Here is a 27460-nt window from a genome sequence, read left to right as displayed (position 1 = left end):
TGGACGTGAACAGGCAGAAACTGGAAGACGTGAGGGTGGATGTAGTATAGAGACGAGTGTGACCAGGTGCTGTATGGATGAGTGGGAATGACAGGATGAAGAGAAGAAAAGGCAAATAATGAAAACAGACAGAAGGATTAAAGTACCTGTTGCCGATTTGGGTCTGTGTCTTCCTTTGGGCCGTCGTTGGGAATTGCCCATACTATTCTTTCTGTCCCAAAACATCACCGCCTCATGCCACCAACACACACTACACTGACTGACTGACTGACTACCAGAGAGGCTGCCGAGGTCGTCTCCTGCGTTAAAGCATGTGCTAGGCGATCGGCGTGTGTGAGCTGGAAGGATGGACGGAGCGTCACAGCATCACCCGAGCTGCCTGCCTCCCAGAGTGTGTGACTGCATGTTCGTGGTGCATGCAGCTCGGTGTGTGATTGCAGATGAGGGCTGAGAAAGGAGTGTGTGTGTGTGTGTGTGTGTGTGTGTGTGGCGAGCTCGGGTGAGTGCACCGCTCTACGTGAGCTGTTGACAAAGCAGGCGAGTGTTCAAGCATGCAAGTGAACGAGCAAGAAAAAGTGTGTGAAAGCAGCTGCGCATATTCAGATGACACAAGTGAGCGTATATTTGTGAGTGTGTTAGGGACAGAGAAAGAGAGAGAGTGACAGAGAGAGAGAGAGACCATTCGTTGTGATGATTAGCTCCCAGCCAGTCGCATCCAGCTGCTGCCGTTCAATTCATAAAGAGCCAGGAAGAGCACAGCCAATCAGAAATCAGAGACCGAGAGAGAGAGAGAGAGAAGTACTCCGAGTTAGAACCAGAGAGAGAGAGAGAGAGAAAGAGAGAGAGAGAGAGAGGGAAGGGGGTAGAGTGAGCAATAAGAAAAAAGAGGAGGGGTTGATGAGAGATAGATCCATGAACAGCTATGTGACTAGAAAAGAAATATGAGCGAATGCAGATGATCCAGTCCTCATTTCATATGCATAAAAAACCAAAGTTAAAAAAATGACCAAAAGCCAGGCAACTTTTAACCAGTGCTATTCAGTAAAACATGAATTCTATGTTTTATTAAATAGCACTGGTTAAAAGTAGCCTGTCCTAGCAGGACTGATAAGATGACATTGTGATTTCATAATGTTTCAACCAAGACAGAGAAAGAAAATACCTCTACACTCAATCGGATAGTCCTCCAACAAATAAGAGCAATTTAGTCGTAAACAAATTCAACTCTACAGCTCTCAGATGTGTGTGTGACTATGCTGTTGTTGCCCTTATTTCCATCACCACAAAAAGATCCAACCAAATAATCTGACTGGCCTGGCAGACCTTTGCTAGTTCTCAACATTTGTCCATGGAAGATTTGTGGTCTGGGTTCCAGGTTAGGATAAAAACAGCAGTTTTTTGATAATCTCCTGTGTCTGGACCAAAATGTTGTATTTGGACACAAAAAGACTACAGCCAACAGCGGGTGCATTCATGTAAGATAATAAGGAGGAAACAGGAAAAGCTACTAGTAGCTGGGGGCTAGGAATCATGTTGATCCGTTGATGTTAAGTTTATTCATTCCAGATCACCATGTTGTGAAGATATCTGTGCATTGTGTATTTGGATGTTCAGATGATATTAAGATGTGATAAAGGAGCTGTTTCGTTTTGTTTACTTCTGTTTTGAGTACATTGCCTTGTCAAAGCTCTCAAAACAATGGTCCCAAACAGTGAAACCTTCCCACAGCTTCTCAAGGATGTCCTGATACTGGAAAATCATTGTCTTTGGGTTATTAAGGTTTACGATATGAAGACTTGTAAAAGACTGAGTCGATAATAAAATTAATTTGAGACCATTATTGAGAATTGACTTTCCTTTTGATTGACTGTTGCCCCAGGATGTAGCTGTATTTGTTTTTGATCTTGAATACAGTGGTTGACCATGAACCAAAAACAAGGCCAGTGCAGAGAAGGTGCACAGAAGGGTGACAAAAGACAGCAGGAAGACAGGAAAGAAGCTGACGAAAACAGACAGACAGAGAAATGAATAAATGAAGACGGGGGAACTGGGCTGGTTCATATGGGGGCAGAGAAATTGAATGTGAAGTGAGCGGTGAAGGGAATGAGATTGAGGGGACGAAGGAGAGCAAGAGAGGAAAGTGGAGAATACACAATGAGGAGACGACAGGATTCCTCTTTTTTTTCCTCTCCACCTTACCCTCCTGCCTTCTGTGCCGCTCCCTTTATCAAGTCAACACATATGTCTAGTAAACCACAGGTGGCGCACAAACACACACACACACACACACACACACACACTCACAGATTTTTAATGCACAGAAAAAGCAGCTAGCCCACACATGTCTATTAAAGGGTTGATGAATTAATTTCCAATATAAATACCAGACGTGTACCACACAGGGCAAGGAAACAGGATCTCTCCTACAATTACAGGTGAGTATTTGATCGTTACCAGACCCTAGTCATGTAAGCGCCAGGCAACACCCACCAACTACCCAACAGTATTTTAGAAATGAAGAGGCTATTTGTAGGAAATGTCTTCAGGAAACCCAACAAATCCTGTTGTTCTCATTTCCCATTTGCTTTTTTGGATAACGCAATAAAATGTTTTCCTCGGGTGCATGGAAATAACAGCAACTGTGGCAAAATGCCTCGCTAACACAATAGTCCAGAACCAATAACAACTTTCTGTTTTGTTAAATTTAATAAAGTACTAGCATGCTGCATCAGTTAACTTCAAATTGGAGTTGTTAAAAACTGCCTGGCACATAGTGCGACCTCTCCTACTACATACAAGATATTCCTTGTGTAAAGGAAATAGAATTCCTCCTCCAATTACAGGTATCTGGTCGTTAATAAGTCAATTTACTAGCAAGCTGCTTACTAGCTAACTGCATAACCAGCAAAGAGCACTAGAGACCATCTTTGTCCTGACTCCTCTCACCCTCCTTCTTTTCCTTCATATCACAAAACTTTTCACCCTCCCATCTCTCCAGCTTTGTGGTCTCTGTATTTCCATGACCTCCAGCGTATTGTTTGTCTTTCCTTCCTTAGGCTTTTTCTTGCCGTCATATTTTATACCCAGCTAAACAGAATTCAGCGTATTTACATATTTAATGCCACTGTAATGGTTTCATGGAGGTTAAATGGACCTCTGTGTCCTTATATTGATCCGTTCCAGGGAGAGCAAACCCATGCCGCATTATAAATCTGCCACATCTTCCCTCCTCCTCCAGTCACCTCTCCACCCCTTCTCTGCTGCATCCTGATAGAAAAAGGTGCTGAACACACTTCAGAGCTGTGCTGTAAATTATCAGCTGTCTCGAAAAAGATATCACATTATATTTGGATTGAGAGTGGATTTTGAGCAACCTGCATGATACACGAAGCCAACAGTTGTCCAACGGTCAGTGCCAGGAGGGTCATCTTCTAATTTTTATCTTCTATAATCAGAAATGTTCTCCCAACAACATGATCATTAAGATCAAATAAATTGTAAACTGATCAGATGATTCAGACCAGCTCTGTAGGACTATAGGTTGTAGCTCTTCCTTGCTTCTAACCCTCCCAGTTAATAGTAGCTATTCCTAGCTTTCTAGCCTTCCACGTAGTAGTAGTACCTCCTCCTAGCCTCCCAGGTAGTAGTAGTACCTCCTCCTAGCCTCCCGGGTAATGGCTCTTTCTAGCTTCCTAGCCTCCACCAATGACAAAATAAGGGGAGGCTGTGGCTTAGTAGGGAAGAGCGGGTTGTCCACGAACCGAAGGGTTAGCAGTTCGATCCCCGAAGTGTGCCATATACTGAAGTGTCCTTGAGCAAGACACTGAACCACCAGGATGTGGATGTGTATCTGACGGTAAACGTGCTTTGAGTACCTGAGTAGGTATAAAAGCGCTATAAAAGAGCAAGACCATTTACCAAAATCTCTTTCATAACCAAGCACAATTGCTTTTGAAATGACATGATTCTGAATCCAGTTGATTCAGAAGATCAATGACCCAACCCAAGTACTTTCTATTTAATTAATTATTTTTATTTATTTATTATACTGTTCTTGATATGAACCTGCATGAAACTAGCAAACTTCTTTGTGAGCTATTTTGCATCATGGTTTAGTAGAAGTTTAGCAGGTTTTATGAAAGATGACAAAGATGAAAAAAGTAAATGACTGCCATTCTGATATCTTGGCTTATCATACACATCCAGTTTTGTTGACATTTATTTTTGCGCTGACACCATCAACAATGAGGAAATTAAGATTCCAGCCCAACGAATTCCGTCTGTTCGTTTTGCAGAGAAATGAGAATGGATTCTGCTCTGTGGTTTCATAGAGATGTTTACTTGCACGCTTCCGCCAAAAGCTTACATGGCAGCAACAGCTTGAACAATAAAACTGAGAAAAACTACTTTACAGCTAATGTCCTATCCCCAAAGACACGTTTTAGTGGATTATTTTCACTTTATTAGCTTCATCATGTCCTTTCTTTAACAAAAGGCTTTGAGTTTCAAGGGCATATTGTTGTCTTGAGACTAAAACATCCTAATATAACCCTTAAAATAAAGCAGAAACCAACTGAACTTGTAAAGTATATGAGATTATTCCAATTACATGTAAGCCCACATATGATCCTATTTATAACCCAACTCCCCACCAGTCTTTTAGAACTGAAGAAGCTACTTGGATTAAATTTCTTCAGGAAACTCTATATGTTCAGTTGTGTTTGTTTAAGCAGTTCACATACTCAGTTCAACTCAGGGACCTTTGCTTCAGTCAGTGGCCTTCGTTCTACTCCAACAACTCCTGTCTGCACATGGCTTCAAAATTAAACAAAAACATTCCGTACGGACACTGTGCTGGATTAGTTTAGCAACTCCGACAAGGAAGTAGAGACGGAAGTTGGAAAAAACTCAACTAGACCCAGTTCCTTGCTCATGGACTCCTGAACAGGTATCTGAACCCTCATCTGTTAACTTCTCCTTTTCCTTCTATTAGTGTCTAATCTTCCCTGACAAATGAGAAACATATTTGTACAGTGAAATCTGCTGGGATTCCCTATAACAAATATCCCTAAACCATCACTAATCCACGTCTATCCCTGGGCCTCCCACCAAGTCGCTTTTAGCTTTTGCTCATTTTCAATCTCCGCCGCTTATGTAACACCGCCAAGGGCCGGAGGGCTAGAACAGAGCGCCGTCACAGAGCGAGATGTTCCCTTTCTTGCTGATTTGCCGTTTTACCAGCCATTTCTCAGAACATCTCATTAAGTCGACGCCATCCATTTCACACGAGCGGCCACTTCGTGTCAGCTATTGCTCTGAATAACGGGAACGTTCGCTCCCTTTCTCTCAGTTTGAAGCTCTGTCTTGTGCTGACAGCTTGTTCTATCACACATTCTTCTTCCCTCTGTTTTTTGAGCCACATCTTTCTCCTGTCTGCATCCCCTTTCATCTCCGTCTGGTTTTCTGCCTCTATCTATTCTAGAAAAGCCAAACAAGGTGAGAAACCTGCCCATTCCCACTCTTCCTTTGCATCTTTCTCAGGTCAGATTCCCATGAGAATGACCACAAGATCATGCTTTTCCTTCAACAATCCTTCAGTTCTCACAGTTCGCATAAGAAATCCAGCTTTCTGTCTCTTTGCCTGTCCAAATCTCAGTCCAACACCCATAATATTTACTGTCCTCTTATCTGGTTCTTGGCTCAACCTTGAGCTAACATGCAAACAATGCAGACTATGCCAAGCCAAACCTTGTCATAATAAGAAAGTGGTTGCTTTGAGTGAAACAAAGAATCAAAACAAGACAAATGAATGCATTTTTACAACACTGTTCAAGTTTCATCTGTTCTGTGGAAACAAAAACAAAAGTGATTTACCTGTTTGTCTTGTCCAGGTGCATTACAACTATTTGGTTTTGGTTCTAGCTACACACAGCTAGTATTACATTTCACTAAAGCCTCAAAGCAACTCTGGTTTCAGAGCAATTCATTTGAAAATCATTTGCTCATTCTGACCACAGGAGGTTTATTTCCCAGTCGACTGTCAGGTTATTCAGGGACATGAATCAGCTTTTTTGGAAGGAAAACCCTCGCTCAGAAAACCTTTAATCAGAAGTTGTATGATGAAACGTCACATGTTAGCAGTAGGAGTCAACAAATTCTGACAGCTTTATACTCTCAGAAATCATCAATTGATTTAATACATTGCTTCTTCTCTGTGGCTACCCAGGACACAGACATGGTTCAGCCAGACTTGGTTAATCCAGCTTTTGACCAGATTTAAATTTCATCCTTAATTGTCAATAAATCTTGTCTGTTAACAAGGATTAAGGCTTTAATCAAGAAAGTGCCATAACAGACTCATTCTGTGCATCTATAAAAACTACAAGACAGAGCTAAAACTCACTAGGTTAGCTGGTGACACGTGCCTGATTTTGACTCAGCACTGTTTGTCACTGTATATATATATATGGTCCACTTTAATTGAACTAATTTTTATTGCAAAAACCTCTATAGCAGATGAAACATAAATTCTCTTGGCACCTTCAACCAGTATGTTACTGAATTTATATATATAAACTAAAAAACTAATGACAGAAACAATGGACCTCAACTTTGAAGTAACCATACACAAAGACCTCAATTAAACCTTCAACAATATGCTATATAGTCATGGAGCTTGTGTGCTACAACCGAAAGCTACAGCTGGAGACCCTCAGGTGAGTTGCTTTTGATTACATTGTCAAAAAACATTCAAACTCAAGGCTTTTGCATTATCTGAAGAAATCTAAACTAAATCTTCCCGCTTACTGAGCAAAACTTGGGTTTAAGTAAAAAGGTTAGCAGTAAGGTTATACTAACAAAAGAGCAGAAATTGGTTAATGTATAATTTCTTCAGAAAGTTGAGATATCCATGAGAAGCTTGAAGCTCATTTGGCCCAGTTATACCCACAAGTTAACCAAGTTAACACCAAGCAATAAAACACAGTTGTATAATTTCACCTCTGCAGACATTTCAGTTCACTCAGTGCTGCAAAACAAGACTCAAACTGAAAGTATTAAGTTGCACACATGCAGACTGACACAAGCTCTTACAATACCTTAGAGTGGATGGAACAGTAGCTTTGGAATAAAGTTGTGATGGCTGCAACAACTCGAGTCCCTCTGGGTCCAAGTGAGTGTGAACCAAAAAGAGAGGGAAGGCAGAGGGAGGAGAGAGGAGGTATTTGTGGGCAAAGAGAAAGAGACCAATAAAGGGCGAGGTGGAGCAACACTGACAGAGGACAAATCAGATTTACAAAGCATCCACAGGGGAGGAAAGCGAAAGAGAGTAAAACAAAAGACAATAAGCATGTGGTGAAAATACGAGGAAAAGGATGGCAAATACTGACAAATTCAGACCACTCCTACAGAGCAGACATCTGGCCCAGAGTGGATTATGGGTAATTAACTGCTCTTCAGTGATTCCCACTGAGCGAGGACTCTGACAGGACGAGTGCAGATTATACTCTGATACACAATACTGTGTGCATGTGTGTGTTTGTGTCGGGAGAGAGCAAACCAGGGGAATAACTGAGATTACACTGCACATACACTGACATAAATACAGATTTATTCATCCACTACATCCTCAAACCTTTGGTTGCCTTTATATGTTGTGGGACCACGTTGTCCCTGTGGGTCCCCATGATCTTTTGAGTATAACAGTAACCTGTTCAGATATGTGTAAGGGCTATGGAATACATTATGTCAATGGAAAATCTTCACAAACATGCTTTTGTGTGTTTCTTAATCTATAAATAAATACCAGAGATGGTACTGACTATGAACACCAAGTCAAAAAACACTGAAATGACAACGACAACAGACAGGAAGTGTAGAAAAAGGCAAAGACGGAACACAAAGAATACACATATGATATAGCAAAGAAACAACAGGGTGACACATTAAAGGAAACACCCAAGTTAGACAAGTCAGGCTCTCTCTGAGCAGAGAGATTTGAGTGGATGTTAAGCTTAGAGAAGTAGAGCATCCAGAAACAAACTAGTATTTCTTGAAGTCGTTTCAAAGTAGCTTCTTCAAGATCATGGTTGAGTATCCAGTTGATTTTGTTTCAACTTCCAACTGTCTTTTGGATAAACCACGACCTGGACCAAGACTTCCTAGCTAACAGTAGCTCGTCTTAGCCTCCCAGCTAATAGTAGCTTTTCCTAGCTTCCTAGTGTCCAAGCTAATGATAGGTCTGCCTAGGTTCCTAGCCTTCCTAGCCTAATAGTAGCTTGTTCTATTTCCCTGAAGAGTTATTTCCTCTCAGGTGATATTTTCCTATTTTATTTTCTCATTTGGGCTTCTCTGGTAAATGTAATGTTTGTGGCTTCCTGTTTTACTTCAAATTGCGGTCAGTCATCACTTAAAAGCTCAAGTGAACATATTGTCTCAACATCTTCCTCTTTATCTTCTTACTGTTGACAGGGAGTTCTTAGCCGACCACTGTCACCTGCAGACTTAAGTGTGCTTTAATCGTAGCATGCAGGCAATTTGCACTGATACATGTGCACACACACTATGTCTGGGTGCATTGTGGAGGGTTGTTAATCTGCTAATCCACCACCCACAGAGCCAGATTACTGTTTGGAGTGTGATAAGTAAATTGTGGGAAGTATTAACATATATAAGTGATCTTCTGCTCACCATAGAAGGAACCAGACAAATCCTCTATCTCACAAGAAGATGCAGCTTTTCACAGGCCGAACATTTTAACGCTACAAAATTACATGGAAGTTTAAATTTTTTTTGTATCTTGAGACTCTTTTCTTCCTTCCATTACAGTAATGTAGACTTGTTTTACTGTTTTGTATAGCCCTACTACAGTGTAGTAAATGATGAGCAGGGCAGTTGACTAGTGTCAAAGCTGCCATATATCACAGAAGAAGAAGAAAAAAAAGAAGAAACAAGAATAAAGTTAATATAGTCTCAAGGTGCACATTTGATCTATGAAAATACAAGGAAGATAAGAAAAGCCTTTGAAAATCTTCAGACATTTGGTTTATTTAAGATCGGTTGTGGACAAGGTCCCGTCAACACTCAATATTAAAAGATTGGTCCAGGAAGTAAAAAACTTGATTGGGACATCCAAAATATTTCTGGTGCATGGACATAGCTAGCTCTTCTTGTTGTCACTAGTCCTACTCCTTTTTGAAAATAAAACACTTTAAACATCACTAACACTGCCACAGTGGTGTAGAAGTTGGCACATTGGACTGTACATGCATGGGTTTTCTCCAGGTATTCCAATCTGTCCCTGAGCCCCTTGATTCGACTGCCACTAATGATGGCTTCAACATGATAGAGATTTGTTAAATGTTGTTTTGTCTTGTCTACTCGCTGACTGGATAAGGAACTCCAGCTACATCTTTTTGCCATTTTCATTATGCAACAATATCTTCAGTCATACAATTCTTCATGGCTGATGTTACTTGGGTGAAGTCTGAGTTACAAATGTTCTAAATAAACTGTTATTTCAGAAAACTTTTAGAGAGTCATTTTCCACTAACACTGGAATAGGAAACCCTTCAATTATTACCACAAGTAAAATATTCAGCTGTTGTCACAGTGTGGTGTGAGAGAATGGGCTTACATAAGGAAATTTCTGGCTCAGGACCCCAATCTAGTTATATAACTCTGGTTTGGGACAGATAATGTGGTCACGGTAATAATGTGGAGAGGGGACCGTGGAGGAACAGATTTTTGCGGGATGAGTAGGACCATACGGGCCAGGGGAAAATATTAGATATCATTCCATATCTACCCATCCTGTCTTTCATTTATTAATCCCATTTATTAGCTGGTGTTTTCTAGGCTATTTTGTCTTTCTACCATGCCAAAGTAAGCTCACATGTTGATGTTCATATCCACAGAGTGCAGTTTTTTCATTGCTCCCTTGTCTCCCTAAAATTGCAGTGCCTTAAGGATATTTTCTTTTCATCGTTACGCAGATTACACAGGGTTCATACTAAAATGTCTTTGCTTTTTATACTTTCAAACTGCAACAATAATATGTAGATCAGCATTTAAACAAGCAAAAATTACAAGTGACTACTAGCTCCTACAGCACCCATGATGCACTGAACCCCTCAGAGAACAGTTTGTACTATATAGTTCCAATAATAAATGACACCACAGGGTGGTTCCATCATCCACAAGCAGAGGTCATGACTGGTTTAAAATAAACTTATAAAATCAAAAGGTTGCTGTAGTCACTGACTAATGCTAACATACCTCTGACACCTGGACACGCCCATAAGGGGTGTGGCTCTAAGCCACCTTTGTGCTTGTTATTGGTTCTGTCATCATGACATCATCAAGTTACCAGTAGGAGTTTATAAATAGGAGTTGTTTCTAACAATCACTAATAGTTTGGAGTCAGCGGAGGAGGTTGGACCTTTCAGCCCAACCTCCTCCGCTGACTCTGGTCTGTCAAACCCAACAGCCAGATGATCAGCCCACTGTGGCTGCAGGTGGAGGTCTCAGCCTCCTCAAGCTAGCAAGCTAATGCTAGTAGTAGTCCTCAGCCAATTCAGTGGAAGGCCATTAGTGGTCCTTATAGTATTGTTATACTATAATAGGCACAATCTCTTTGTGTCTGGGTTTTCTCTGGGTCTTTTGCATTCTCCCACAGTCCATAAAGATGCACGTGAGGTTAACTGGTGATGCATGTGAGTACAAATAGTTGTTAGTCTCTTTATGTCAGCCCTGTGATAGACTGGAGACCTGTCCAGGGTGCCCTTTTGTTCAAAACCTCATGATGTCACATTCTGCTGAGGTCATGACCTCATGATATCACATTCTCCTGTTCAGTAGTTATGGAAGCAAACTGTCACTCATTTACCAATGTGCAGTCTGGTGTCACAACTTTCTAGCATCCAAATCTGGGAAGCATTATAATCCCCTACGTTTAACAACTACACTGTGCATGTACATTACGTAGCTCATCCCAGAGTTTCCCTTCTTGATAAGTCTGAAGACAATTTAACCAGCACAGAGTGACTAAACGTCATTCGTCTGCTGTGCAAATGTGCTACCTTTTTCTCAGACCCACTCTGCCATGATGAAAACAAGTATCTGTATGGTAGTACTAATAATAGTAGATTATATCCCAGAATGCACTAGGTAAGAAGTAGAATCATTGCAAAATTACAAATTAATTGCAGGGCACCCACAAATTAAAGTATATCTGAAGAAGGAAAATTCAGTCTGAAGTGTTTTGACTCAAACACTATAATCAGTAATCAGTAGCACAAGCTATTTCTAGTTGGCCTTAGCTATGGTCTCAACCATAAATGTTTTGATTGGTGAAGAAGAGCAAACCCTTTTTTCATTATCACTCCATTCTTGGCAGATATTTTACCTCCATATGTAAAGAAGTACATCAACAAATGGGCACAGAATGCTCCACAATCCTCCTTCAGCTCTACATTGTTAAGCTGAGAGAGGATTAGGGCGACCCAGTGTTTTGGTATTTAGTTCTGCTCTATTATGCTGTTTAATTTCATTTGCCTCCTGCTGTCGTACCCTGTAGTCTCTTAATCAAATAATAATCAGTGTTGTTAGTTGGTGGTTAAACATTTAACTCGCCTCAAAGCTGAAGAACAATACAAATACATCAGGAAACCACAGAAATTCATTCCAAGACACGCCGAGGCTGTGGTGGCGTCTGAGCCAGGTCACTTTTGCTTTTCCGAGGGATTTTGTTACAAAATGCGGGATGTTGAAATAAAATAATAGCTGTTCATTACCAATGAATCATAAATGTGGAACAATGCTATAGTCAGTATTTAGTTGGTGAAATGAAAACATTTTTATTGAGCAGATCCTAGAATTGCTAAGCGACAAGCTTCAGGGGGTGATTTTTGTTTCTCCAAAACTCTGTGCAGGGTAAATCTTTCTTAAGGTTTTCTGAAGCAAGGGCATGAAGAGATCATTTAAGGCCATCTGAAGATGAAATAATGGGACTCTCACAAAGGATTTGAGGCTTGCTCGGATACAGAAACCTCAAGCCATTTACGGCTAGTGCGGGCTAAAACTGGAATGCAGAAATCACAAAATTTTTTTTTGTTTTTTGTCTTGTATTAAATTTTCATCTATGAACTCTGAAAAAGGCTCAAAAAGTGAATTTCCAAAGAAGGGTGATCCCAATAGATACATAGATACATTTTTCTGTTTGTAATAGTTAAAAACCTTCTTTTGTAAGTGCAACTTCCTCTATCTTCCTCTATCTACCATGTTTTCACCATCTATGTCACATCAATGGAAAGTTCTGGCAGCCTCTAACATAAACATGATATCATTACTGTGGGATGCACTGCTGCCGCTGCTGGTTGGTGAGATCACCATGTGCAGAGATGGAGAGCATGGGAAACCACATCACACTTGGTATAATTTGATAAATGCAGTCAGCTATGGGGAGTTGTAATCTGACAAGGGCTGCACAAGGAAACTGATAATGTTACTTTTAGATAATTAATGAATATGGGGAAAAAACTACAGAAGTAACTTGTGTCCTACAACAATTAAAAATGCATGAATCTTAAACTTTTGGAGATGGTAATGCAAATTGCCTACAGAAACAACCATACGTGGAAACAGGTTAAAGAGATCCCAGTCCAAACAATGGCGAATGGTTTCTCACCAATAAATAAGTCAACATAGTTCAGCTGTTTGTTTTCTTTGTCTCTTTGTACAGGTCTCCTGTATTTTATTTTTGCCTGATAAGTAAGTTAGAACTTGTGGTGACTTGTTGTTTTGTTTGTTGTGTTGGCCACACTCATGCCGAAGTTTGATCTATACAATTAATCTGCAGGTAACCGTCCCTACCTTACCCCATTGGACTCAAAATATTTTTAAACCTTGCATGACTCAAGCTGTGAGCTAGCCTTTAAACAAATACCCCAACACCACCCCACGGCGCTCAGATGACATGGATGGCTATGGCTAAGATTACACTGTCTATCACCACATAAATAAACTATTTCATTGGCTCGGAAGATCTGACCGAACATAATCACTTCCCAATGGAGCGACTCCAGACCAACTTTCTCATAAGTTGGCAGAGCTTCCAGAGTAGAATGCCATACCCCAAATACCAAGATAATTGACTCTAATGTGAAGAACTATTCAAACTTGTTTTGTTCATATGTATATAAAACCACTGACTAGATTATAAACATTGTATTTAATGCACTATGATCTACGAACTTTGAGTGTTTACAGTAGGAAAAAGTTCTAAAACTAGTCCAACAGCCGCAGATTTGTTGTTGCCCAAGCACTCATCATGTTGGCAGCTATTTAAGAATGAACTGATGGTCCAAGCAGATACAGTTAGGTCCATGACCACACAAAATCATTAAGTCCATGATTTTAGCAGTTACCAAAACCATATTCAAATTACAGTTATATGGTCAAAATAGGCTTAAAGTGCAGATGTTAACTTTTGATTTGAGGGTATCCATGTTAACAATTGTAAAGTGGAGTGAAGGAAACTATTCATTCCTTAATTCATTATCTACTACTATCTACTGGACTAAATCCTATTCAAACCATTACTTGGCGAGAGGCGAGTAATACACTGGACATGGTGCTAGGCTTTCACAAGATATGAACCCATCTATGTAAATTTAGAAAACTAATCTCTGAACAGGGATGAAGGATTGAGACACACTATGCCAGCTACTTACAACACAGTCTTAACATCGTCCCCCAAAATTTTCACCACCATTTACATCTTATCTCTGGAATTTCTCACATGTAATGAATTGTTCGAGTACTACTAACTGTTTAACCACTAAACAGGACTCCAAATATGTTAGAACTGATGATACCACTTTTTTTTTTTTTTCATAGTACTGCACAACTGTACAATTGGATCACTCTTTACCATGTCACTGGAGCATTGACAAGGTTCAGGAGTAGCTTCATGTCACCTGCTTACATTGAAATTAATTGCTTAAGAAAACGTGAAATTTTGGAACCTACATCACAAGACTCCATTTTCAGATTGCTTGCAAGATGCAATATAGAGACTATATATCCTGAATATCAACTGACTAAAGGCTCACTGTGAAGTCCTGGTCTCTGAATCCTCCGGCGTGGTGAGTGCAGTTTGATCCAGAGCAGTTCGACTCCCACACATTCCTCCAGCCCAAAGAAAATTGGTTAATCCCTCAAGAGCGATAACCTAATGCTGCTGGACACGCTGCGGTCAAATGCCAGGGACAACAAGTTCTCAATTGAACTCCTGAACTAAAGAAGATGAAGACTTTCAAAAAACCTACAGACTTTGAAACCAATCTGGGCTTTACATGTTTTTTTCTTCTTTTTTTTAAATGTCACCAAAATGCATATTAGATATATTGCATGCATATTATTTGTGTATCAGTACAGCATAAGTCTTCTTCATATATAAGTATTTCAATAGTCATGAGCACTTTGCAACTAAATACTGGTTCAGGGAAAGCTGAAGGATAATTATTCATTGTCAAACTTATAAAGGAGAGTATATATTGTGTATATGTGAGAAGGTATCGCAGACATAAATGCTGTGACAAGTCTGTGAGTAATTTTCTGTCTCAATGGAGGTTTTCCATTGGGAGAAAAATGAGTTTAGTCAGGGATGAAGTTTAATCCTTGGCTGTGAAATTGGCCTTGCTCTCTTTGGGAGGTACTGAGCTACAGTGATGGACCAGAAATCTATACTTAAATAACAAAATACCTTCAAGAACCAAATACTGAAAGAATGGAGTGTCTTAGAGAGCCAGCAGGCTAGAAGTGACATTATAATTATGAGCTCAATGTGTGACCTTTATCACAAGTTAAACCGCTGCAGAAAGTAGAATCACGAGACTGCCTGTGGTTTAGGCACAGCCACAAATATAACTCTGTGTGACACTAAAACTGTGAAGAAGCATTTATATACATGGTGGAAATGTTCACAATGTAAGAGAGGTTGTGCTGTACTACAAAAAGGAATGTTGTAGAAAACTTGGTTGATCATCTTCGATACAACGACAACTCAAGTCTCACATTTAAAGGCCATTCAAAGGATAAAATTTGTAGACAAGTAGGATCTATGCGACATTTAGAGGGAACTCGGAATACTTGGTTACAATAACATGCTTACCGTTGAAGTGGTAACATTGACCATAGGTCTGCTAGGCAACTCTCTGCGTCCAGAAGCTGGTGGTTAACATCCAAGCATTAAATAACGCTACTGTATGCTCAACTACAAAGAAAACTCAAATAAAATATATGAATTCACCACCCATCTCCGATTTTTCTGAAAATCCTGGTGAACATATCAGCTAACTTTTGACTAGCAAAGGTGACACCCAACGATGGCTAGTTAGCTTAGCTAGCTAGCTTCCACCAAAAGAATGATGAAAAAACACTTCAGTGGTGAAAAGAGAAAAACATTCATTCAATCTCATGTCATAATCACAATCTGTAGGAGCAAGAGATAGCAGCAACTAGTTTTAGAGCACAATAACTCTTAACTCCTGGTTCCTGTCTGGTTCGAGTGTAGTCGCATTCCCATCATCTCTATTACCTACTGCTGCTGGCTAGGTTAGTTAGCAGCTGACCACTGGTCTGCTGGTTGGTTTTCCAGTTGGACTAGGCTTCTAAAGGAGTTTTGTCTTAGATCATGGCACAAGGGATTGTAACATCTTGTCCTGTGTATTAATGAATAGAGCACAATAACTCATAACTCCACACAGGCAGCAAAAAACTGAAGCAAAGAACTAGAACTACATGATTCCTTGATAGGGAATGTAAATAAAGTAATAAAAATAAAATGAAGCAGCAGCCAACAACAAATGGTAATTTGGCTATTTTGCTGAGCAGAAATGAGACTCAAAACATATTAATCTAAGCAAGCTTGTTAGTTTCCACCAAAACAATAAGGACATTTTTATAAAACAAACAACTGCAGTGTGAAAAATACAGTGCCTCGATGAGGGAAAAAAAAGAATAAGAACATCAATGCTACAACTAGTTTAGCAGTTTTTTAGAGGCAAGTAAGAATAGTATACGAGGTAGCAGTTGCTTTTAGAGCACATTAGCTTATAACTCCACATGGCTGAAGGCAAACTGAAGCAAAAAGCAGCTTTATCAACTGGAAGGTACATACTTCCTTCTAGGCTGGAGTAAAGAGAGCTTCCCCGTAAGTATCAGTCCACAGCAAATGATAATTTAAGTATGCCTATTACTACATTTTAAGCAGTGCTGGGCTTGACCCTGAAATGTGAGATGTAGGTTTTTCTAGGCTTTTTATCAATATTGTGCAAGTGTTCCATGTTGATTTGTCTCTGCAGCTCTTTATCTGATTACATACCCAATACCCAATGAATGAAGTGATTTTGATAGCGCCGTTTGTTTTGACAAAAAATTTTTAAACTTAGCTGGAGAAACCAGAGACTGTTTTCTGAATTCTAAAACTTAGTGAGGCAGAGAGATCTGACATAGCTCTCCTCTGGGATTCTGGCTTACCTCCAAACAGCTGACACACATAACACAACACTACGCAGAGTCAAGTGTTGTAAAACCATGCAAATGAGCCCAACAATGGAAAATAACTTTTGCAGCATTTGTGCAAGACAAATCAGTATGTTTCATGGTAAGACTGCACATCCCATGTGATTTTGTGCCACTAGGCCTTCAAGTCAAGAAATGCAGAATGGCACATTTATGTCACTGAAATGACAATCTTTGTTGACATACACCAATGCTATTTGATACAGGTTAAAAATGATCTTACACATATGCAAACTTGTTTCATTGTCTTGTAGTTGCTAAGGCATCAACGGCGGGTGAGAAGCTGGAGGTGGTGTTCACCCCATGGCAATCAACACTCCTTAAAACCAAATGTGAAGCACTATATCCTGATGTTAGCCGCACCCGACCCCCCACTGTCCTTAGCACAACCTAAGCTGAAGCTACCTCCCTTAAGTAGCTTCAGCTGCTGAAATTCAACAAGAAACAACACATATATTAACAATATGACTTGTTTGGACTTGTATGCACATGGAGATGTATGCACTATTAGAAAATTAGCAGCTGACATTGTTCCTCCAGAGCTGGATAACTTGTAAACAACTACTTTTCTTAACAACATCTTCGTTACAAAGACCCAACGAGAACACAAGCTAAAGTGGACATATACAAGTCTTTGCAGCTTCATATGGAGTCAGTAAACAGAGAGTGCAGAGATTCATGTTGTCTAATAAGAGACAGTTAGGTTCAAATACAAGCAGAAGGACACACTCCTCCCCCACCTCCCTCCTCACCCCCTTTGACCTCCAACATACCTGAGTGCAGTTCAGCTTGATCGTGCAGTGGCCAAATGCAAACAGAGAAAAAATTGCTCGATGGAAAGAAAGGGACAGTGAATGTACTGCCGTTCCTTTCAGATGCCAAATGGAGGGAGAAAGGAGGGAGGACGAGTGTTGGGGTAGGAGGGGAGGGATGGATTGACTGTGTGTATGTGTGTCCTCTTTCTTCTGCATGGCTAACCGAAACCAGACCTTTTCTGCTCCCTGGAGGGATGGGAGGATTGGAGGAATAAGAGGATGCTGCCTGCTCTGTCTCTCTGTCTCTGTCCTTATTTCACTTTAACATTATTAAATGATGGCTTTTGTAATTTTGTTACTTCCATCTTTGTTCACCTATCTATCATATAAATGGTTAGTTATAGGTTCATGGTTGTAGAGGTACAAAATACAGAGGTAGAGGTACCTGGTCCTGTTGGGTTAGACACATCTGATCATTTCCACTCTGTCTCTTTAAGGTCAAGAGTCACATCAAGTCAATGGTTAGATGCTTCCAGGTGTCAAACTTCTGATGAACAGCTGTGGCCATATGGCGTTTATCAATACGGTAAATGTCTTGTATTCATCTACTGGTGCACAAATCATTATACAGGCTGTTGGCTGTAGTCTTTCTAGGGGTCTAGGGGTTGTACCGACTTGTCAGCTTTACTTTAAGCTTTAAGCCTAAGTCGCAGATCACATGACAGTACATGGACACCTCTTAGAAGCTAGGTGAGGAGCCCAGTGGGAAATTGCAGTAAACTAGCAGAATTAGCAGCAGTTCATCAAGTGTGAGGAAATACTGAGGACGAATGACATTTTTTTTTTGTATTAGAAGTGTTGTAGTACAACAAAAGAGGTGCTAAACTAGGCAAGAAAACAAAAACTTGAACTGACTAAGGACCAACACAGGACTTGAAGACACAGGAAGGCCACAAGGTATACAAAGAAACAACACAAAGTCCAAAACCAAATCTCATGACAGAATAAACAGTCCTTCAGTAATTCTACCTTCCTGGAACATGTAACAAAAACAAACTGGCCAATGAGTCGCTAATAAATCCTAACATGTTTGTCTCTCAAATGCTGGAAGACTCTTGACAATAGTTGTAACGTGTGTGAACAAACCAAAACTACCTGTCCAGCTTTTTAAAACGAATGGTGGGAACCGAGTTACAGTAGCGAGGATAAATTGAACTAGCCCCAGGTGAATCGTAAAAATAAATGAATATCAAAATAAGCCAGTCTTTTGAACGGCTCTTTAAAAGGAATGGATCCACAAGATCCAGCTCCTTTCAAAGAGTCATAATGGGCATATGTTTTTTGGGTACTTTTATGTTGTAGTATGTTAAGTATGTTGTAGTCATTTTTGTAAACCTGAAATTATCTCAGTGTTAGAGGGTTATACGTCAGAAGTTTTCATTACATATGCAACAGAAATATAATATTTTACTTCAATTTTATTGTTTTTTCTAATCTTGTCTTTCGTCCCTGTCCTCTGAGTAAACATCTTTCTCTGTCTGACCCCACACAAGGTCAAGTAATTCCACACCTGGTATCAAAAGATGCCCATAAGCGCAAAGAAGGCTCTCTTTGTCTTTCTTATCATTACTGTCATAAGAGCCATTTCCAGACAATATTGTGAGAATATTAAGGGGGCTGGAGGTGATGGAGGGAGGACAAAGGGTGAGAAGTGGAAGAAATGGGAACTGCATCCCTCTGTGAGCTCACTGAAAAATGAGGAATTCAACCACATTCAACAGCCCAGTCCTCCCGTCATCCACAACACAAATGAGATCTGACATGTTTAAGTGGAAACAGATGAGAGTTAAACGTGAAAGAGAGCGAACGGGAGGGGGGACAAGAGTTAGCAGGTCTTCGCGGTAGCTTCTGTATGCATTTGTTCAGAACAGGCGTGACCAGAGGCGAGGAAACCGAGAGATGGAACAATGTTTGTTTTCTTTTCATCAGAGGAAGACAGAAGGAAATGGGCAGGGGCACAGAAAAGAAGAAGATGTTGTAAACAGATACAGCATCTCCTAAAACATATTTGACATCTGTGAATTTTGGATTATTTGAATATGGTTGGTACTCCCCAGAAAAATCCAGCTAAGTCTTTAGGGAATTTTACATCTTTACATGTCACCCATGAATAAAAAAATAATTTTGAATTTGAAACCAAATCATTTTTATCATAATTTTATAACTTCTTGCCTTTTAAAAGGGTCATGAATAACCAAACTTCCATTATTTCCAAGTTCATGTGAATATATGACCGATTTTTCAGTGCTGACATTTGGACCTTGCTGTATATTAATAAGCACTAGGTAAAAAATAAAATAAAATGGTTTCTTCCACATGGACACTATAACAACACAAACGTATGAGTTCTACAATGCACTGTTCCTCCTTAGATTTGAGTTAATGCATTAGGACATGAAATGACATAAACACAGCAGATATATGTCAAACAAATTAAACATGGACTATGAAGGTAAAATCTGGAGGGTCTGAAGGAGGAATATCTCTTTGCTTCCTCGGCCCTGCTAGGACACAGATGACCCCAGTTGATAGGTGTAATTCAGTAATGTCAGTATAAGACAATTGTCCTGCGGTTTAAGCTCAGCGCAGAGCTCCACTGTTTCTACTAATATGGGCAGAAAGGAAATTCAGTTTTATTAGTTTAAGTTGTTTTGAGACACTTTCCATTTTTGGCGGTATGTGCACTTTACATTTGCACATAGTTGTCCTGAAGAGTCTTAGGGCTCAGTATGATGTGTCTGGGCGTTGCCACCTTTTCAGAGTCTGACTCAGCACCTTGGGATGTCCCAACAGCTCACCTGGTTAAGACCCTGTAACTGAGGCTGACGCACACTGCATCGGTGATCCTTCAATTCCTTTGAATTCAGGTCGTGGTACATATGGAGTTGTTGTTTGTTTTAATTCAAGGAAGCTACTTGACAAGTGGTGTCCAAGTAGCTTCTACCTGGAAGTAGCTACTACTTTGACGTAGCCTCTAATTGGATGAGTAGTGTTGAAGTAGCTTCAAATAAGATGTAGCTTCTTCTTGGATGAGTGGCATCCAGGTAGCTTCTACTTTAATAAAGTAGCTTCTGCTTGCATAAAGTAGAAGCTCCTTGGATACAGCTTCTACATGGATGAGAAGCATAAAAGTAGCTTCAACTCGGATGTAGCTTCTGCATGGATGAGTGGAGTCCAAGCATCCTCTGCTACTCCATGTCTCCACCATGTCCTGGTAGCTTCTTCTTAAGAATGAGCTTTTCATTCAAGTATATTCCACCTATGTTCAACATAGTTCCACTATGAATTAACTTTTTATGAAGAAGTTACTTGGATGAGTGGTGAATAATCTACAAGAAAACCCACCAATTTCATGTCCTAGTTTCAGCTAGTTTTATTTTGGGCATGTTCTCCATGTGCCTACGTGGGCTTTCTCTGGATTCTCCTACATTTCATACATTTCAGAGACAAGCATGTGAAGGTTAATTAGTGACTCTAAATTGGCCATAGGTGAATGGGCGTTTCTCTTTGTTACGTATTGCAGGAATGTATTATATGTATGAATCTATATAACTCAAATGCAGGACATATGCAAGGACTGGGGCAGAGAAACAATAGAAAAGAGAAACAATGCACTGCAAAGATGAGGACAAATTCAGAGTCCAACTGAAGAGTGATCCAACAGAATTATGTCCAATCCAAGTAAAAGAAAGAAGACTCAAAGTTGAGAAAACAAAGCAGACGAATTGACAAAGGACCAAGTGGAACACAGGATTGTACTCTGAATGTGATCTCTCCTCTATCTCGCTCGCTACTACAGATAAAATAAAGAAAAAAATAAAAGTGGAGTGGAGCTGAGACAGACAGCTAGCAAACTGTGATGGATTCCATCTGTCATCCAAAGAAGTCACGATCTTAGTTCTGCATAACTTTAAACCTAGATATGACTGAAACAGGTGACTTGGAGGAATTATATTTAAAGCCCAAGCCTGTTTTTGGAACAGGCTATACACATGTTTCTTTTCTGATGCAAGGTTGGACATTTTAACATGGAGGTTTATACAGATTGACTCACTTTTGGAGCCAACCTCAAGTAGTCATTTGAGGAAAAGCACTTTTCCATCTTTATTACCTCCTTGTCTTGCATTTACTCTCCATTCACATTATTCTCTTCCCTTCCCCTATTGTTTTCAGTGTTATTCCCGTCTGTTTCTGCCTTTCATCTGTTCCTCCAAGCACTACCCTCCATCGCAGAGTTTCCAAAACTGCTTTTATTCCATTTTGTTTTATATTCTCATGGTTTCCTCTCCTGCTGCGAGCCTATCATAATTCCCCTCCCTCTTTCCGTCTCTGAGCCAGAACCCACTCCCTCCTTCATCATTATCCCCTTCTCCCTGTAAATGCTTTTGCCGCCCGGAGGACACACACAAGGAAGCTGGATACAAGCACACACTCCTGACTCTGTGAGTGTGTTATGGTCTTTCCAAAAGCTCCATCCCGCTGCAGATAATGAAGCCAGAGAGGAGCTGCTCCGTAATCCCTAAAAGGAGTGGAAAGAAGGAAGGAAGAGAGCAGCTCCTTTCTTTCTCTTCATATCTATTTATCTCATTTTGTCTCTCTGGTTTCTGTCTTTCACATTCCCTGAAGTTGCTCGCTCTCTATAAACCAAAGAGATTAAGCACATCTACATCTCTTATGTTTATCTGAGCTTTTCAGGCATTTTATTTTAAAATCCTGTTTTTACAACTCATAGCTCCAGTTTGACTCTCCAGTGAGTCAGGGAGGAAATTAAACCTCTCACCCTGGTGCTCCACTAAACAAAGACAATCGGCAAGTCATTTCCTACAGCTGGGAGAAGCGGGGAAACTGAGCCGGGTTGCATTTGGCTGAGAAAAGCCAGACACCGCTGAATTATTTCCAGTCTGTGCCCATCAAAGGTTCAATTCACATTTAACAGGATCCAGATCGGCGACAGGTGCCTTTGATTCAAACTTAATCCAACAGGTAGCATGGCAACCGTCTCATTCAGTGGCCACGGTTTAGTCTGGTGGTTTCAGAAGAGTGCATGTAATGATTTTGTGGGAAACCTATCCAGCTTCATGGTAACTGAATTGTGCCCTTCAGTGGAGAAAGTGTCCAGGACGACCAGTTTGATGTGTCGTGGTGCAAAAACAGAGGTACAACTATGTATTTTTTGCTTCCTTTAGCTAATGTTCACATCTTTTTGTTGAATAACAATATATATGTAGAGGATTGAAAACTTTTGACATATGTAGTTATATATTTGTTGATCTAAAAACTGACCTAAAACCACAAAATGAGTTGAGCAAAATGCACAATTTTATTCAGCAACCTTCCAAGGATGTCGATGTAACACACTTTCTTTCCTCAGTTGTCACCTCTCACCATCTACAGGAGTTTAGACGGACATCAACTATAACTCCAGCTGTGTCTGGTCTGAATCCACAAACTCACAGTGTGGCTTTCTTTACTGAACCTAAATCTTCAGGCTCTGTACAGCAAATAAATATTCTATTATATGAATCAGAACTGACATCAGTTGTTGTAAGATTCATCCTCAGAAACTGAGGGGGAATCTTACAATAATAGCTTACAGGGCTACAATAATAACTGCACTCTAGTGCACCCTAGTGGCCATGACATGGATTGAAACTTTTACTTGGCGCAAAAACCTCAAAAATATACACAAACGAATCAGTTTTGATTTAATCACTGCTGTAACGCTCAAGTGAGGCATTTTTTTTTTTTAAGTATAAATGAATGTAAAAGAAAAGAAATACAGAAAAATGTGGGAAAATAAAATGTTGATATATCTAATAGCTCTGCTTGTGTAGTTTCTGTCCCTAATGGCTGTTAAACGGACCCCGAGCTCTGAAAATAAAATCAAGAATGAACATTTTCTTTCATGTCGATACCAAAACACACATTTCTATTAAAGGTAGGAATCTGGTGATGAAGATCACACAGGAAAGTCAACAGTTACGGAATGGACTAAAGGGATTTTTCATGCCACGAGATTATTATGAAACTCAGAATAACACAGTGGCAAAAACTCTCTGAAATGAGGATGCATGTTTACTGTGGAGGACACCTGTGAAAACGAATGTGCACATTTTTGCTGTTGTTTGGTCTTAGCTGTGTTGATATGTCGAGGCAAGACTGCGTAGGCTTTATATTGAGCTGTTATGTGAGGTTTTATTTGTTTTTGGATGCATTTTTCTTCTCCTGGATTCTATCAAACTGGCCTGTTATACTAAGACACCTTGACAAAGTTACTCTAAGGCCATTATTTCATTCAAAATTGAAACTGAGAGATGAAGAAGTTGGACAAGAATCAAATACAAAAGCTAATTTCCTGAACGGATTTTTTTCCCCACATCCTCCACTACTTAAATCTATGTTATTGTAAAGGCACTCACATATTTTCCTGACTTTATGCCAAAGCCACTCTGCTTTGTAGGTTTATGAACCATGCTAAAAAATACTTGAAGGCTATAAAGTCTCGCTTCTTATAAATAATACATTTAAACCCCACACTTTAAGGACATTCTTGATTTATAGAGAAAATATAAGAAATTCTAATACTATATTAAATGTTTAAGAGGATAGAAACTGGCAAGAAAGTTTTCCCACATTAGGACTATTTTCTTAATCATACCAGACTGTTTTCCTTTTAATTAAGATTGCAAACGGCTGGAAAGAGTGAAAAAAAGAGAGAGAGGAGGAATACCGAAGAGAAAGGGAGGAAAATCATTAAATTAAGTGAAGGAGTATAAGAAGCATAGCTTACAGAATAAATGAGAGAAAAACTGTTTGAAGGGCTGCACCGCTTTGGTTTCATTTTTCCGAGCGCAGCGCCAACTTCCTTTCTTGAAAGTTGTTGTGAGAGTTGTAGAGTAAAATCCCCTAAAAGCTCCCAAACTACTACTGACACAAAACCAAAAAAAAAGTGTTGTAAGGAAAAAGTGTTCAGCCAAAACCTTTGAAAAAAAGGTCAAAATTAACGATAGCAATTTATTGTGACTTTAAATCACAAAAGTTTTTGGAGTTGGTTCCACTTTGCTCTTGGAGGAGACTAGTACCAATATGACGACAAGAAAGCGTCAAATGTTATTGACATTCAATGACTTTTATGGATAGGACATGATAGGAGAAAAACTTTAAGCAATGCAAAGTGGGCGGATCCTAAGCTGAAGAATGTGGCAACCAATGGGAGAAACGGATACAGTTGATTGACATATGATGCAAAGTCGGTTCCCCACACATTTAGCTCAAGGAAACACCATCAACAACTTTGATTAAACATGACGATCATGGCCTTGGATCAGGTGAACCCAGATAGAATGACACTGTTGACAGTGTTCTCTGTTCAGATGAAGCCGGTTAAAGGAGTTCCCTCCATCCAAACACTGGCAACATTTTATATGCTTTGCTAGTTTAAATCAGAGACATTTGGGTTGGTAACTATGCAAGAGGGTTACCTAAGCAACCAGACACTAAAGCATCCATTGGCAACAACTATCAAACAAAGCAAAGGACAACAATCACTATACATCAACAGGTATCCTCTCAGTTCCTTTTGGTGCACCTCAACTAGCGACAGTATGACAGATAGAGATGATGAACATTTAAATACAGTCAATTGAAGTATAAACTGATAAAAAAAAAGAGAAAGAATTACAGTAATACGAAGGCCAACTGTGACACCGTCTCACATCGCCTGTGTCTCAACTAAAACATTGCACTTGACTACACTGCAAAGACTAGGCTACAGTTTACAGCCAGTAGTCAGCCAAGGTAAATGCATCAACACACCAAACCAACATAAAAAAACAACATCCGGTAACAACAGCCGACTTTGACAAAGCCTCACATCAATTGTGACAAAAAGTTGCACCCATGAAGACTACAGCTGACTACGTTTTGCACCTGCGCTAAAGGAAATAACTATTTATGTCAGCCGGTGTACCTAGCAGTCGTCTTTATTCATCATTCAAAAGGGAAAACAGGAAGGGCTACTACTAGCTAGGAACCTACGAAGATCTACAACCAATCGTAGCGGAGCTGGCCTCTCCTGAATTCATGCTACTTTAATCATTCTAGAATATCAAGTTGCAAAAATATTTATGTATTTCAATGTTCAAATGAGATCAATTGTCCGTCAACAATGGTCAGACTATGTGGAAAACACTGTAAAAAAACTAACAAAAAAACTAGGGCTACGAATGCTAATTAACTGCCAAACACCAGAAAACAACTTTAACCCTTTATAAGGCACTCATTAAAATACTTGGAAATTCTAACTTTCAACCCTAGAGTATTATTGTAGGGCAAAAAAATAACTTTTGTGAAATGTTTCAACTTCCATAGAGAAAATCAAGATTAGTGCATTCTCTATATTTGGTTCCTTGCCCTTCTGTGGTAAACAAATGTAAACATTTATTTGGACCATTAGAACGTAAGAGCTGAGTCAGGCATTTGTCAATATTATCACATTAGACAACGTTAGGACACTTCTTTGTGGTACCTAATAAAGTCCTTATGTTCAGAGTTCATGTAGAGGTGGACCTTGAAGACCACAGAAGACCTGAAAATCGTCCCTTGATCTTCCCTGATTGGCTAAATGAAAACCGCATGCTTCTAAACCTCACTGAGAGGGACAGAGCGCCATTTAAAATGTGTGCAGAAGTGACCATAGATAGTTTCTTGCCATAAAGAGTTAAGAGGTAACTCTACTGAAGATGTTAACACAGACTGGTTCCTGTCCAATCAAAATCTAAACAACCATATTTGATTATTTTTACTCCTTAAACATGAGGATGTTCTGTGTGCTAAACATCCACCCTGACCTCATTCTCCTGACCTTAGTATAAGGATGTCAGCAAACATTAAAGGCTACAGTTTATTTCCAGACATTTTTGACCATAAAAAGTGCTGAAAATCTTGTAGCTCAACTTCCAGGATTACAGCCTCTTCCAAACATAAAGACTCTCTATTTCACACTGCAGCTGGACGAAGAGAGGGATGACAGAAGAGAGATACACTTTAAATCATTTGCATGTGAAATGGACTGGCACTTAGATCAAAAACTGGAGCTTGGAAGGAGGTGCACACAAGAGTCCTGTTAGTGTGTGTGGAGACAGGAGCAGCCCTGTGTGAGAAATGAAACATGTGAGGCTGATTACAGAATATTTACTGCTGAGTCTGTCTAGACGGAAAGCCAGAGAGCAAGAGAGGTATGATGAAGACAGAGTAGCGTAGACAGAGTAGGGAAGGAGTAAAGAAACAAAGAGCAGTCGAAAGACAGGATTGAAAAAACAGAAACAGCAGTAATGTGTTCACAAGAAAGAAAACTCATTGTATAGGAGGGACTTAAAGTACTCTGAGTAGGTGAAAGAAAAATAAAGGGAAGATAACGGTGAGACAAAGCAATGGTAAAGCAAAGTAAATAACAAGAACTGGACAGAAAAGTGTCTGTAAAATAAATTTAAATGACATAACAATAAAGAAAAAGAAATGTGTCTGTATCAGCAAGGAACCATGAGGCAAAATAAAAAATGTGGGCCGCACAGGAATGTAGGAAGTAAGGGGGATCAATAAACGGCCACGGTACAGAAATGAGATCAAAACCAAATCCGAAACAAAGCTGGAGAGATTGTCAGAAGAGCCTTTTCACTTTACAACAAAGAGCTGCCGCATAAAATTTCTTTTTGAGGTGTCAGATAGAAACATCACAACATAAGCTGATGGTGTAGCAAACAGAAAAGTCCAAAGTCAACAAGTCATGTTAAAGATAAAAAAAAAAAAAAAAAAAAAAACAAGAAAACCAGCGAGTTTCAGGGTTGTGCCTTACGTATGAAGGAGTTACATGTGCTAGCTTGACGTCTACATCGCAGTGACACAGAATTCAACAAATATGTTTGGTCTCATCCATCCGACTTTCGATATAAGAATGGAAACAAAAGACTCCCTTGTAATGGTCAAATGTTTTGTTGACCCATTCGTCCAGCCTGACCTCCTCCCATTATGCAGTATGAAAGCCATGGCCGTGTGTTTCCCTG

At 39.8% G+C, this 27460-nt stretch overlaps 1 protein-coding gene across 3 annotated transcripts in view; it reads right to left on the bottom strand.

Annotated features, from left to right (window-relative positions):
* The window catches only part of nhsl2 (NHS-like 2), a 117754-nt gene that overhangs the window by 67012 nt on the left and 23282 nt on the right, over positions 1–27460 (bottom strand). Inside the window, exon 1 of one of the 3 annotated variants that reach the window (XM_047590036.1) lies at positions 147–463. The exons of the other annotated variants lie outside the window; for them this stretch is intronic. Within the exon in view, the coding sequence (XP_047445992.1) occupies positions 147–225 (79 nt within the window). The 5' untranslated portion in view covers positions 226–463. Of the gene's footprint in view, positions 1–146; positions 464–27460 lie in introns of those variants that run through there. 3 annotated transcript variants of the gene reach the window in all.

Source organism: Mugil cephalus, chromosome 1 (assembly GCF_022458985.1).
Source record: "Mugil cephalus isolate CIBA_MC_2020 chromosome 1, CIBA_Mcephalus_1.1, whole genome shotgun sequence".
NCBI lineage: Eukaryota > Metazoa > Chordata > Actinopteri > Mugiliformes > Mugilidae > Mugil > Mugil cephalus.
This window is presented reverse-complemented; position numbering and strand designations above follow the sequence as displayed.